This window comes from Tachypleus tridentatus, chromosome 9 (genome assembly GCF_004210375.1).
Source record: "Tachypleus tridentatus isolate NWPU-2018 chromosome 9, ASM421037v1, whole genome shotgun sequence".
NCBI classification, from domain to species: domain Eukaryota; kingdom Metazoa; phylum Arthropoda; class Merostomata; order Xiphosura; family Limulidae; genus Tachypleus; species Tachypleus tridentatus.
The window spans coordinates 34596317-34611705 of record NC_134833.1 but is presented as its reverse complement, the minus strand read 5'-3'; the positions used below and the strand labels follow the sequence as shown (position 1 = coordinate 34611705).

The following is a 15389-nucleotide window of genomic DNA, read 5'->3' as shown; positions in this document are numbered from 1 at the left end:
TAGCAGTGTACAACTAGAGGGAAGGCAGCTAGTCATTACTATTCACCACCAACTCTTGATTCTACTCTTTTACCAACGAATAGTGGGATTGACCGTCACATTATATCGCTCCAACGCTGAAAGGGCAAGCATGTTTGGAGTGACGGGGATTCGAACCAGCGAACCTCAGATTACGAGTCGAACGCCTTAACCCACCTGGCCATGCCGTGCCCAGTAATTTTGCAGCATTTCTCTTGATACTTTAGAAGAAATAAAATACGTAGACACCATAAGTATACGCGTGCTTTATTTTCATGATACATGGTACAGGAAAAAAAAAAAAGAAAGATTTTTTTTCAGACATAAAATCGTAGGGCAACATATAAGACTAATTACAAGTCGCTAAAGTATTGTACAAGGCTGTTCCAACTGCCCGGAGCAAGAAATATCCTAATGTTGAAATCTCTATGATATAAATTTTAGGTACATCGGTACACAAATTGATCAACGGTTTTACGCTAGATATGTGGCTCCCTCTCTTGACAGAAATTAGAGATTAATTTACAGTTCCTATGCGTTAAAAAATTTAAACTTTCTTCGTAGTTGAAGCTTCAAATAAAACCGTTTTGGAAATCCAAGGTACAGGGCACAGAAGCTAAGGAGCAAGTAGCTTAATTTTTGCTCATATAGAGAAAGGATGTAATATAATTATATTAATGCGTATATATGTGCGTCTACATACGTACTGTAAGATACACTTACATGATTGATACAATAACTTAAAATCTAATGTTTAAACCTAAAACGTGATCTATATAATTTTTGTGGATCACGTATGTCCATAGTGGAAAGTTTACGCAATCAACGAATGTATTATATTCAGTTTATAGACACGTAACGTACTGCGACCAATACAATCTAGAATTATCCTGGAGAGATGAGTATATATACAAGTAACATATTATCTAAAATTTATTATGAAAATGTGAATCGTTTTCATTGGATTATCTATTTCTTTAGCTCGAAGGCTAATGTGTAGATAGTAAGCAGATAATCAAATTTAAAGGCTTTATTTTTGTTGGACTTCCATTGGTCTTTACATTAGAAGAGTTATTTCTATTTTAAAGGCTTTATTTTTGTTGGACTTCCATTGGTCTTTACATTAGAAGAGTTATTTCTATTTTAAAGGCTTATATTTTAATTGACTTATACTCTAGTGTGTAGATTAAAAGGGTATTGTAGTTCTGAATTATGAAACATAAAACAACGTTTTATATCACGAGAAAAAGACAGCTTGGCACGATGAAATATTCCAATGTGTAATTTGAACGTAAATATGACTTTGAAAAGAAATTATATTTTTTTAAGACTGATGATTTTCTTAAGAAAGCGATTGGTGATAAAAAAATTAAAGAAACAACTGAATCTACCAATTGTAAAACGGCTTGACCATAATGAGGCTTGCCTGGATGTCTCGAAATATCTACTCATATGTTATGTGAATGATATTGGGTCAATATCCAATGTCATCATATGGTTAGGAGTGGCTGAATATTTAAGATTTAATTTCTCCTTTAAGATTTCTCGTGTTATGTGTTATTAAAATACAAGTTTTAACTGACCTATCATATCAGAAGCTTTACAGAAAAGGATTATATACACAGATGATAGGAAAAAAAACCACGTGAAATTATCCAAGAGAGCAAAAACAAAAAACGACAACGTTATAACTCCAATGTTGTAGTGGCTTAATCTACCTTTCAGCCAATATCAGATGTAACGTGACCAGTTTACCTTGAAAGGTTACAAAGAAAATAATGACCTGCACGTTTCAGATATACTTAACTATTCCACCGAATACCTGGAAATGTTTTAAAGTTTTGGTTTTCCTTTTTGTTATTGTTGTTCAGAAGCATTGATTTTCTTCTGGTTTAGATATAATATTCCTGTGTATGTATGACATCACCCAAATGCGTAGTACTGAGTATGAGGTTATAAGGATATGTTATCGAGCCAGTTGGCAATAATCTCGAAATTGTCTTTCATCCACTGGACATTGGCCCGGGCTTTCTCGATCGCCTGTTTGAATGACCGATGCGCCGTTCCCAACTTGTCCTTATGATTTTCGTAAAACTTCACGAGCTGAAATAAGGGGTTGGGGGAAAAAGAAGAGATTATGTTATGTCATCTCAGTGAAAGAGTAAAACAGCAGCTAAGCCTACAGAAAGATGTGTGTTATTTACCTTATAATAAGTACTTGTCATGTATAACTGTCGGATGAGTTTGTGAGAGATTAGATATACCACCTAAAATACGAATAATAAATAATTACAGTAAATAATTGATGATTATGTGAGTATATATATATATTGTATATGTATACTGTATATATATATATATACCCACATATCCTTTCTCCAGAAGAACATAAATCAGTACAACTAGATAATATATGGATTATAGTCTATTAATTGTTATTTAGCGTATATATGTTATATAAATATATCCTAAGCAACATCCCAAATGATGTTTTCATAAAAAAGAAATGGTACCACGTTCTGTCTGGGAACATTTCTGGAAAAATGTTCAGTTTTATGCAGTAAAAAGGTTCCTTGGCATTTACGTAATGTTCAATGTTAAAAACTCACAATTGAAAAACAAATTATTATTTTATAGAAATTTTAAAAATAACACTTTTCCAAAATTATCAAAAATGAACAAAACCGATGAGATTTGAAAAGAGTTTCATGTACTACATATGTCAACGTAAATCACTGGGTCATCTTCAGGAATATACTCTTCAGGAAAAACACAACACATTTTATATAATTACCAGATCACCAACTTATATTATGTTCACACCATCTACCGACAATATTTCCCATCAGGGCCATCATCCTCATTCAAAAATTTAAATTTACTTTTTATTACATTTACTTATATCAATATATTCACGTGTACTCAAACTAATTAAATTTCCAGGTTGTAATAAAATGACGTGTTTTTTCTTTCATTGAACTGCATGTTTAGTTTCACTATTATATTCTGCTAAAGATGAAATAATAATATTATTGTTTTGTGTGTTTGTTTGTAGAGCACAAAGACACGTTTAAGAAATATAAAACAGAGGACTGTCAGAGACACATTTCTGAAGTATAAACGCGTTGATTGTAACTTAATTAGATGATGAGAAATATCATTGGCCATATCGCATATTATGTTTGAAAAATATTTTCAAATATTCAAATATTAGGTTGTCCAGAAATAAATGCCGTTTATGATCTGCTAAGTTTAGAAGAGTATAAACCAGTGTTGTAAAAGATGCTTTAATCAAAGCAAGTAACATCTGCTTTAATACTCTTTTGCTAACATGTAACGATGCTGTTTATGTCCCTCCTGTAGAAATCAAAGTTTCTATGATCAGTGAACTCCCTAAAAGCTTCTTCTGTATCTGCTTGGCTTTGAAAGCGTTTATCGTTCAAAACGTTGTCAAAGTGGTGGAAAAAAGTTAAAATATGTCGGGGAAAGATCTGGCGAATAAGATGGATGAAACAGAACCTCGATTCCCAATTCGTTCAATTTTTGGAGCATCATCCTTGACAGGTCTCATAACGCCGATTTAGTTGACCTTCACTCAGCTCATGTGGAACCCACTTATTCAACTTTTTAGTCTTTCAAATCGCACTCAGGTGGTTGGCAATGTTTGATTTATTTGTGCCTAGCAAGCACACCTACTGTTGTGCAAGGGTCTGTCTCAACTGCTTCCCTTAACGTATTTTTATCTAAGAAAGGCTTCCTTACACGACCTTCGTGGTATTCAAGACTTGCATCTCCATGTCAAAACTTTTGGAACCAACGCTCAACTATATGTTTAATAACAGATCCATGGTTGGTTGATGTTCCATGTAGTTTCGGTAGTTTTTCGTCCAAATTTGAAGTCGTAGAGGAGAGTCAGACGAAAGTCCTTCTTATCCATGCTGTCTTGGGGGTTGCAAAACTTACTCTGAGTAGAGTTTAAACAGCAAACAATTAAGACACCTTGTAAGTGACAAACGTTGGATTAAACCAACGATAAGTTACTCAATATTCAGCTTCATTGTGACAATTCCGATATTTATTTCTGAGCAACCTTATATTATTTGAACTATTTATTTCATACAAAGTGTAATTATTACAACTTAAAATACATTGTTAATATCTGATCGAAGAAAACAATGAGTTTTAATTTATGGGGACACATATATTACCAAGTTAAAGTGCACTGATATTGCTCTTTGATCCGGACCAAGTATTCAACATATCTACAATCCAGTCAACTTGCTTCTCACTGTTTCAAATATATAATCAAGGAAATAAAACAGATTTGTTTAATACCAACATTGGAACATTGAGCACTCCTTTTTCTCTCTTTTCTTTTTACTTTCTAAAGAAATTTTACAAAGGATGAGCGAATTAAATCATAGAAATATCAAATGTGGATAATATGTCGTTGTTGGTAATTAAAGGGCTAAAGAAACTTTGTGTCTATCTTAATACCATTTTTGTTCGCAAAACACCATAAATTTAAATCTTACCTGATCTAATTCAAACGGAGTGTTAAGAGAAGACGTAACAGTTTGTACGAGACTTCCAAGGGAAAAAAAGGATTTTCCATAGCTTAAACAAAAAGATAAAAACAAACTGCTTTACTTCTGTGGTCTTTGACTGGTTTCTTTAGATTTTTCAAGCACTGCTATTTAAATTTGAGTTTTCCTCAACATTCCAGCTCAAAAATAACAGAAACTTGTTTTGTTGTTTTGCTTTGCAATGGAACTTTGTCAAGATCGATGACTAAGAATCAATATTAGAGATAGAATATTATTGAAATATATAATTGGTTAACCATAACTTCAAGTCATTAAGACAAAGCAGAAAGAAAATGGCGGACGCTTACGTTTTGTCCGGACAGAGTGTTGTTATGTTAAAAAAAAAAACGTTTTTTGCACATGCAAGTAACATAATTGTAAATACTCATTTAAACATTTCGATCACTTTCAAAGAATTTCATACCAATACTAATTTTATTGGAATAATTTGACTTTTCGCAGTATAGTTTCAGAAACAAAGGGAATACATTACAAACAAAACTAAAAATGAATAAACATGCTTAAACGTTGTCTTAAACATTACCCACAATTCCACAGTATTGAGGAATTGAAGTAAGTTTTAAAAGAAATAAATATTTTCATAAGGTACTTCATGAGATGTTAAAATATCTGAATAGTTCCACATGAGGAGATATATTAGACATTGTTTTATCTCTTTTTATATGCTTATAATACATAAAATTAATATAATTTAATCTAAAAATAACTTTGCTGTTATAAACGTCACAATAAATTATCGCTTATTTGTCGCACTTGTCTTGGTCCATTAACGTATTTACTTGTGATAGAAAGGCATTTTTTACGCTGGTTTGTACTTACATCTCTAATAGCGTGTCCCACTTGTCTCTGAGATAGTTGAACGCTATGTCTCGACCGTATATGTTAGAAGCCACAGATCGAAACACGTAAGTTCCATCCTGACGTTTGATTCCGGAACTTTGGTTCAGAGACCACTCCAGATACCTGATATGGGGAAAAAAGGAATTAATAATTACAAAAACTGAAACAAAGATGTACAACAACTAACACTATTGTTTGTTTGCTTTTCAGAATTTCCCGTGAAGCTACTCAATGCGCATGCCCGTCTCTAATTTTGGAAAGGTAGAACAGAGAGAAAGCAGCTATTCAGCAATACCCGCCACTATGTAACTCATGGGTTATATTTTTTCTGAGTGGATAGTGGGTTATTTAACCCTCACTTTATTTTGTTGTACACTCACAGCCCCAAAATGTGGAGAGAGTTTGGCAGCAGTGGGTCACGAGTCATGAATCCTCTTAATACACCTGATACTTAGACTTACAGTCATTAGTTAGGGTAAATGTTTCACACAAATAGTGAATGAGATATATTGTAGTTATGATGTAAAGGCTCTCACAGTAAACTACTATTATATTTGTTTAAACTCCTTTACTGATGGGCCCGACATGGTCAGGTGGTTAAGGCATTCGATTCGTATTGCTGAGGGTCGCGGGTTCGAATCCCTGTCGCACCAAACATGTTCGCCCTTTCGCGTTATAATGTGACGGTCACGGTCAATTCTTTGGTAAAAAGTAGCCCAAAAATTGGCGGTGGGTGGTGATGACTAGCTGTCTTCCCTCTAGTCTTATACTGCTAAATTAGGGACGGCTAGCGCAGATAGTCCTCGAGTAGCTTTACACGAAGTTTAAAAAAAAGCAACAAACCTTTACTGATGACGCAAATATCCATGTTTTATAAATAATACAATTAGACAAAAAATTGAAACATAATACACACTCTCTAACGTGTTGTTAAACATTCAAGATAACATTTGTGTTTGGAACCACTTAGGTAATAAAGATATAAAAGTTTTGATTGCCAATCAAATCGGTAAAAAACTGAATAATACTAAAAAAAGCTTGCATTAAAATCTAAAAGAACTTTGCATTAAAATCTATTTAGATTGCACCCAGTGGTATGTCTACACATTCACAATGCTAGGAATCAGGTTTAGATACCTGTGATGGTCAAAGTACAGATAGTCCATTGTGTATCTTTGTGCTTAACCTCAAATAATATCTCTTTGGATTAAGGATAAGACGATAAATTAACAAAAATATATTTTCTGTAGAAAACTTCTGATTTTAATTTGTTAGTAATAAGATAATTTATGAAACATTGTAGAATGGACGGCAACTGCCTGTTGTGAAGTTTGTTTGTTTGTTTGTTTGTTTTGGAATTTCGCACAAAGCTACTCGAGGGCTATTTGTGCTAGCCGTCCCTAATTTAACAGTGTAAGACTAGAGGGAAGGCGGCTAGTCATCACCACCCACCGCCAACTCTTGGGCTACTCTTTTACCAACGAATAGTGGGATTGACCGTCACATTATAACGCCCCCACGGCTGGGAGGGCGAGCATGTTTTGGCGCACTCGGGCGCGAACCCGCGACCCTCGCCTGTTGTGAAGACACAAATGTAGACGATGACGTTTCGAAAGTCTCCACAATTGTCCATTCATCATGAATACTCTGACTAAACAATCTATCAAAGAATAAGATAACTTATTTCACAACATGGGATTTATAGTATACAAAAAAAAAATCAAACTGAAAAATAAAACATTTGCGTATTAAATTTAATTTCAACCATTTTTAAACTTAAATAACACTCTTTAAAAAGCGTTTAGCTGTTAAATTGTATTTTTTATGGCGAAGCGTAACCTATGATGTTACGAAACCTGTAATTTAAATCATAATTTGGTAAAAATATTAAATGGAGTAATTCAGATTTTATTATCACAAGAAAGACGCTACAAACATTTCCGTTTTAACAAGCTATTTCCCTAAAAACTAATATACTACCTTGAAAGCAGCCATGGTTCACGTGCGCATGCAAGCGCCCTCATTAATTTATCTCTTTCCGACGCAACCTCCTCTTCCAAGTATCTCTCCCAAGTGAAGTCCCACGCCTCTTGTCCTCCATATTGTATCGCAGTGCAATAAACAACGCTTCTCAAGTTTGGTGGAATGCTGAAGAGAAATACGACGTTCTTACGTTTCTCATTTTCAATTAGTGAGGTAAAAAGGAAAACTAGACAATGAAAGAATATTTAAGGCTTTGCACTAGCTACATATAAACATGCAACGTTTATTTAGTCATGATATCAATAGAGTTGTAGCTGAAGTTCCAGTCCACTTCCGTAATGACAGCAGTGCTTATGTAGCCACGACACTAAACTAATACTTCAGAATTGTACCAGAAACGCTAGGTCATATTCATTAACACTTCAAAATTATTTACAATAAAATATCATAAAGTAGTGATAATTTGAGACGTTTGTTCTATGCGTTTCAGTAGGTAAAACAAGCACTTAACGTAAATGTCATATCAAATCAGTGCTTACAGTGCATGCCATATTGATTTAAGGTTAGAAATATTAAAGATATTTCTAACTTATTGTTCAACTCCGTAAGTTAACTATGTTTGTTTAAATAAATATTATAGATCTTACATGATACCTTAAGAATTATATGTCACAGCGAAGAGACATCAAAATGTTTCGGAGTGTACAGTTTAGTCATGGCTAGCATCTCTAATAGCAAGAAACCAACAAAGTATAGCAGCAAAATGACAATCCTTAAGTCAATACAATGTGTGTGTTTAGAGAGTGAATTGTCTACGTGATGTTAGAAACGATGTTTTATTCCTATTAAGCATCACTGTCATTCTTCCATTATTTTCATCAGATAAAACTACTTAATGACTGACTTGTCTGCAGTTGTTTGTTATATTAAATTCTTAAAATATTTACTTACATTGTTAGGTTATTATAGTTATCCATCCATTCTTGAAACTTATACTTACAATATTATGTCATTTTAGTCACCCTTCTTATTTTGTAATATTTACTTACATTGTTATGTCACTGTAGTTATCCATCCATTCTTGAAAGATTTACTTACGTTGTTAGGTTAGTTCAGTCATCCTTATATTGTTGTAGTATTTACTTATATTGTTAGGTCATTTCAGTCATCCTTATATTGTTGTAGTATTCACTTACATCGTTAGGTCATTTCAGTCATCCTTATATTGTTGTAGTATTCACTTACATCGTTAGGTCATTTCAGTCATCCTTATATTGTTGTAGTATTCACTTATATTGTTAGGTCATTTCAGTTATCCTTCAATTTTTTTTTAAAATATTTACTTACATTGTAAGGTCATTGTAGTTATCCTTCCATTCTTGAAACTTGCGTTTGGCGATTTTCACGCATTGCGGGTGCCCGTGTTTACAAGTCCACCCCAGGCTATTGATTCGATTGTACCTAGCGAGATACAAGTTATTAACAGGGTTATAAGTGATTATATTAAATTCATCATCTTTTGTGCATGCTATTACATAAGAAACTACGAAAATTCGCGAGTTTCAAGCTCAACATAAAACATTATATGATACCTATGAACGCAGACATGATAAGTATAGTGACTGGGACGATATAATAAAAAGTGAAATAGCTGTTATTTTGAACTTAGTAACAAGCATTCGTTATATATGTAATATTTAGTATTTATGTATGTAAGAACTGTAAAGATAGAAGTTCTAAATGTACCAATACGTTTTCTGTAAATATTAGTTTAATTGTATATACTTTCTAGTTAGATAATTAACTACAGTTTTTCAACTGGATGTTTAATTTTTCTCAAACTTACTCAAGGAATATCTGCACTAGCGTTACTTATATAGAAATGATATGTCACACATATACATATATATGTATTACTCAGCACCATCCACCGTCTTTTCTTGGGCTATATATATTAGAAAAGTAGAATTGAATATCACATTACTACGCCCCACAGCGGATAGAGCGAGCATGTTCGGTAATGGGATTTTAACCTTTGACCTCTATATTCTTTAACCACCAGCCAATCAAGCCCATCGTTGGTTGATGAGGTTAAGTGATGACAATGCAACAAAACATTTGTGTATCCAATGACGTTTGCTTCAGTAATTTAACCTATTTCCATTTTAAATTCGTACACTTTAGTCATATTTTCACACCGAACAATAACGTGGAAAATTTAAAGAGAATAACCGGAATATTCAACAATATCTCGCCATGCTTTAAATTGAACTATAAGTTACGTTTCAATACTTTATTATTATAGAAACGGTTGTGGGCACTTACTGGATGAGTATGCTTTCCGATTCGTCTTCTTCCCAACCCAATTCGTTGTACATGGAGCTTAGTTGTCTCAGGACGTACTTCTGTATTGAAAATTAAGTGTTTTAGTGAAGTAAAACACCACAATTATTGCAATACTAAATATTTCAGTTGTCAGGTGTACATGTCTAATTATGTCCGTATTATGCATATAACCGAATTAAAAATACATTAGTTCTGTCTTATTGCAAGTCACGTCCGGTACTTGGTTATTAGATAGCATTAGTGTCATAGAAGGGAAAGATTCGACTGACAAAATTACCCGAAAATTAGTTTTATCTCCATGCAAGTCAGATACTGTATCATATTATTAGCTAACAGTAGGATTATGGCTGAATGAAACGCGCGTGACATCAAAATTTAAATTTTAGAACATGATTAAATAAAACTTTAACATCTAATTGTTATTTTACGACTGGCTGTATTATTGTATTATTCTTTACCTCCCATTTCCCATAGATGGCACTGCGTGACAACATCATATCAATGTACGACAGGGATTCCAAAGCTGCGTCCCATGGTAGATAATCTCTCTCTTTATGAATGTAAAGAGTCGTCTTCAAAGCTAAGTCGTACGGTAGCAAGCCGGCTCTTAACAAAGTAAATTAATTTAATTAACAAATAGATCGATCAAAAAACAACTAATTTATTTCCAACTTAATTAAGTTTGTATTTACATATATAGTAGAGACGACTGATGCAGCCATCAAAAAGAAGACAACACCGATACCAGTCTTTGCAATGATGAACATATCATTTTTACAGGTACAAAGAGAATTAATTTCAACGAAATACCCCAAGATGTTTTTTTAAACAACTCGTTTCAGAGAATTCTGAAAAGTTAAAAAGTAACCTATGAAACAAACGTATTCAATGATACAAAACATCAAAATATTAAATGTGCCATCTTATTATTCAATATTCATGAGTACAACCCAAAACAGGTAATAACCATCACACCAGATACAAATAAATTTAAGCCAATTTCTGTATATCCCACAAAATCACATGAAAATCAACTGAACAACATGTTGCTACAGCTCAAAAGCAAATACAATTTCTGAGTACATTTACTCTTACGTACAGAAGATAGAATGCCGTACACCAAAACCATACGAAACTCTAAAACTACACAAGCCCAATTATTCTAAGATACTTAACGTCGACCTATGAATCATTCAACTACAACCTAGTTTAATATATAGCGCGAGTATTTTCCGCACATGTAACATCAGCAGAATCTTTCTTTCAAAGACTCCTTTGATTTCAAAACTGTACCAGATCAACTAAACCAATAAGCCTTAAAAACTAGCATTGACGTTGTGTCTCTCTTCACTGGAGTTCCCACCACTAACTTAAACCAACACCAAGGAACAGTTTACATTTGTACTAATTATTCCTTAATCTTAGCTAACATATAACAGATTAAATATTTACAACGACCCTTTTTATCTTAAACCTATCATTGCTGTCGTCTCCACAACACGTGATTAATAATGGCCGCTCTTTCATATCTCATTCTCAATCTGATAAAGAGGTCAAAACGTTGTTACTTGTTTTGTGCTTTTCAAATAAAAGTATTCTATACCCACTCATAATTCACCCCTGGCAACCAACTATAAACTATTTTAAAACTTACTACCTCTAAAACTAACATGATGGTCAATGATCAAAATTACATACAAATGAATTATTTATGTGTGAAAAATCCGGTTTTACCCATTCTAACCAAACTTTTTATGATACAGAATAAATCTCAAGCTATCAGGTCAGCTTAACACCCACCACTATATTGGTACAGATGTGTAGATGATACATTTACGGGATTCATATCCACCGAAAACACACACAAAGTTCTTTCAAGCATATTGACTCCATACACCCGATTATTATATTTATCAATGAATACGAAAAAGTGCAACAACTAGTATTTCTATGCCTCAATATCATAAGACAAAATACATAGTTTAAAATAAAAATCCACAGAAAAATCACTCATACTGGACTGTGCATTTCCTGGAACCTTGGCACATGAAACAACACGAAAACTCAACATACTAGAAAACTTAATAAACGTAGCCAAGAAACTTTGATCACCTGACAACATTAACGAAGAAACCAATCAACTAAAACAAGGCTTTATGAACTTGAATAAGTATTCTGCACAAACTGCCGAAAAAAACTATTCACTGACACTACAATCCTACAACACTACACAAATTGCACATTCCGGATACTAACGACAAAATAAATCATATTTGGAAAAAAAAAACAACTCATAACCAAACATAAATTCCAGTAAAAACTAAATTAATTGAAAATCCAGAAACAAAATTATAATCTACACTATGTACAAACTACTCTGAGAAACATAATAACAACATTATATATAAAATACAATGTAACACCTGCAATGATTTCTATATAGAAGAAACATCCTGAAAAATGGAAGCCAGGTTTAATGCACATAAAATAATTACCCTTCCATTTTTATGAACATTGTGTCACAAATAACATGCGAAACACTATTATATTGAGTAAAGAGACACAGTAAACAAACAAATAAATTAAAGAAGTGTTTTTTGGATTATGGCCGAAAATATTTTATTAGTGCAATAAAATCATTTTAAATTCTAGTTTTATGGTGCATTAAATGACCTAAATTACGCGTATTTTTTAATTTCTTACATACGATTATTCTTTATAATTTATTAATTACTCTTTATTATTTATTTTCTGGTATGTATTAGCTTCACTTGGTTTCAGAAATCCTAAAAAAATGATAGTTAGTTTAATAGCCATATTGATTTTAAACTATTTGTTTTAATTTTCGCCCAAATTTTTAAGCTACTCTTTTACCAACGAATAGTGTGATTGATCGTCACATTATAACGCCCCACGGCTGAAAGGGCGAGCATGTTTGGTGGGACGGGGATTCGAACCCGCGACCCTCGGGTTACGAGTCGAACGTCTTAACCCACCTGGCCATGCCGGGCCATTTAAACTGTTATAAAACATTAAGATTATCGCGGACTCATGAAATTATTTAACGCAGTCAGAAAATAAAATATAATTTTATAATTTTTACCCGTAAAATAAAATTCTCTTTCAAGTATCTGAACAAAGTTTTATTCCAAACACAATGACTTCCATACCAAAAAAAAAGAAGAAAAAAACCTTTGTTGATACCCCCCTGGTGGCACAGCGATAAGTCTGAGGACATTTTTACGCTAGAAACCTGGTTTCATACTTCTAGTGGACACGACACTGATACTTTGTTGTGTTGTTTTGCGCTTAATTATAAGTAAACAAACTTTACTTTGTCGTGCACACATCTGCATTACCCACTAATGATATTCCTGGTCATTATAAAGAAATACCTATTTAAATCATACGTTAAGCACCCCACTGGTACAGCGATAAGTCTACGGATTTACAACGCTAAAATTAGGGGTTCGATTCCCCTCGGTAAGCTCAGCAGAGAGCCTGATGTGGCTTTGCTATACGAAAACACACACACATACACATTATATGTTAAATAAACTTACAAATTTCCTGACTTTTAATGGGTTTTTTTCTGGTTCTCTGTGTATTTTTCTAATCTATCTAAACGTGTACACATCCAAGTCATACATACAAATATGTAGATATAAGAAAGAGAAAATTGGATTTATTTTATTTATTATTCTAAGTATAATGTTAAGATAAAAAAAGAACGTGATAAGAGCAACCATGGACTTCGTGTCGCTCTTCACTCCGAACCAAGGTCATATATTTTATCTTCGTACATTACCCACTGATACATTAGACAGTTAATACAAAAGGTAATGTATGAATGTCATAGATAAAGTACTAGGTATAAATATTACATTTGATATTGATAACTTAGTCTCTTAACCATTTGCAAGTAAAGTAATTTTTTTATCAATGTTTATGTCAACGTTCCATATTTTGTAATCACGTATCTGAAGGGTATATTTTCACAAAATGTTTTCTCAATTCAATGCATACACAGGGAAGTGGTACAAACAGAAAGAGTTATTGTATTTGTTTGTTTGTTAACCAGAAATACACCGTTGTCGTCAATGGGTTATACAACTAATTGAAAGACTTCTTTCTAAAGCTCAGTTGTTTCTAAATTTAAAATGAACAGTAGAATAAATGCTAAACGTTAACACAATCCTCAGCCTCAAGGGGCTACTTCTAACTTAAAACAGGATTGACAATCAGTCAGTCATAACATAACTACCCCTGAAAGTTCAAGTCTGTTTGGTAACTCCAAATCTCAGATCTTCAGTCCACTGCCTTAACCATAAAGTGAAGTTCGGGCCAGAGGGCTTATTTGTTTTCTGTTTAACCTAATACAGCTACCCAATGGGCTATCAATGCTCTACCCACCGTGGGTATCGAACATGGCATTTTTTCAGACTTCTTGTAGAGCATCCGGAGGAATGGGGTAGTAGGTCAGGGAAGTTATAACTGTACACTGATTATGTGTATAAAATCCTGATTAATACACAACAGTTTCTTGTTATGTGTTTCTCTGACACTTTTTCTTTTAACAACGATGTTTTCTAATTTGATAAACAAATTTTTCATGTAATATAACAGTCACATTTTTTCAAAACTTCTAAACAGTTGTTGACAATTGGGAAGAGGGTGGTAATTCACTATGATACACAAACTGTGTCTGTATCATGTGTTTTGTATGCTATACTTTGGCTTTAAAGTCTAGAAATTAGATGTTTATGTACATTCAAGAATCGAACGATTTTTTTAAAAAATCTCAGTCAAACACGGCTATTGGTCAGCGTTTTAAACAGAGGAGCTGAGATTGGGTAATTTATGTTACGTTATTGTTTTTCAAACAAATTTAAATCACTTTGTAAGTATGTGGGTGCGTTACAAGAGTGACGGTCAAATCCCACTTTTTGGCCTGACAGTATCATTCCAAAGTTGGGAGTAGGTCCAGTCTATCACTTCAAAATTAGGGATGACTAGCAGAGACTATCTTTAAATTAATTTGCGCAAAACTCAACAAGCAAATATTTAAATACAACATATATGTGTATATATATATTTGTTTGTTTGTGGAATTCTATACAAAGCTTTGTTTTTTTTTAAATTTCGCACAAAGCTACTCGAGGACTATCTGTGCTAGCCATCCCTAATTTAGCAGTGTAAGACTAGAGGGAAGGCAGCTAGTCATCACCACCCACCGCCAACTCTTGGGCTACTCTTTTACCAACGAATAGTGGGAGTGACCGTCACATTATAACGCCCTCACGGCTGAAAGAGCGAGCATGTTTGGCGCGACGGGGATGCGAACCCGCGACCCTCAGATTACGAGTCGCACGCCTTAACGCGCTTGGCCATGCCGGGCCACCACACAAAGCTAATCGAGGAATATCTAATCCAGTCTTCTCTAATTCATAGCTGACTATTGAGGTCCTCTTTTATCAGGAAATAATAAGATTGACCGTCACATATAACACCCCATGGCTGAAAGTATCAGTGTGTTTAATGACTGAATTCGAACTCGCGACACAAACATTGTGAGTCGAGTACTACAGCTACTAA

General features: G+C 33.6%; 1 protein-coding gene across 1 annotated transcript in view; it reads right to left on the bottom strand.

The window, feature by feature from the left end:
* Nucleotides 1-1108: 1108 nt before the first annotated feature.
* The window catches only part of LOC143225039 (aminopeptidase N-like), a 98843-nt gene continuing 84562 nt past the window's right edge, over nt 1109-15389 (bottom strand). Inside the window, exons 14-20 of the mRNA XM_076453705.1 lie at nt 10253-10400; nt 9774-9853; nt 8796-8909; nt 7446-7613; nt 5445-5588; nt 4554-4635; nt 1109-2121 (exon numbers count right to left, since the gene is read on the bottom strand). Of these exons, the coding sequence (XP_076309820.1) occupies nt 1972-2121; nt 4554-4635; nt 5445-5588; nt 7446-7613; nt 8796-8909; nt 9774-9853; nt 10253-10400 (886 nt within the window). The 3' untranslated portion in view covers nt 1109-1971. The remainder of the gene's footprint in view (nt 2122-4553; nt 4636-5444; nt 5589-7445; nt 7614-8795; nt 8910-9773; nt 9854-10252; nt 10401-15389) is intronic.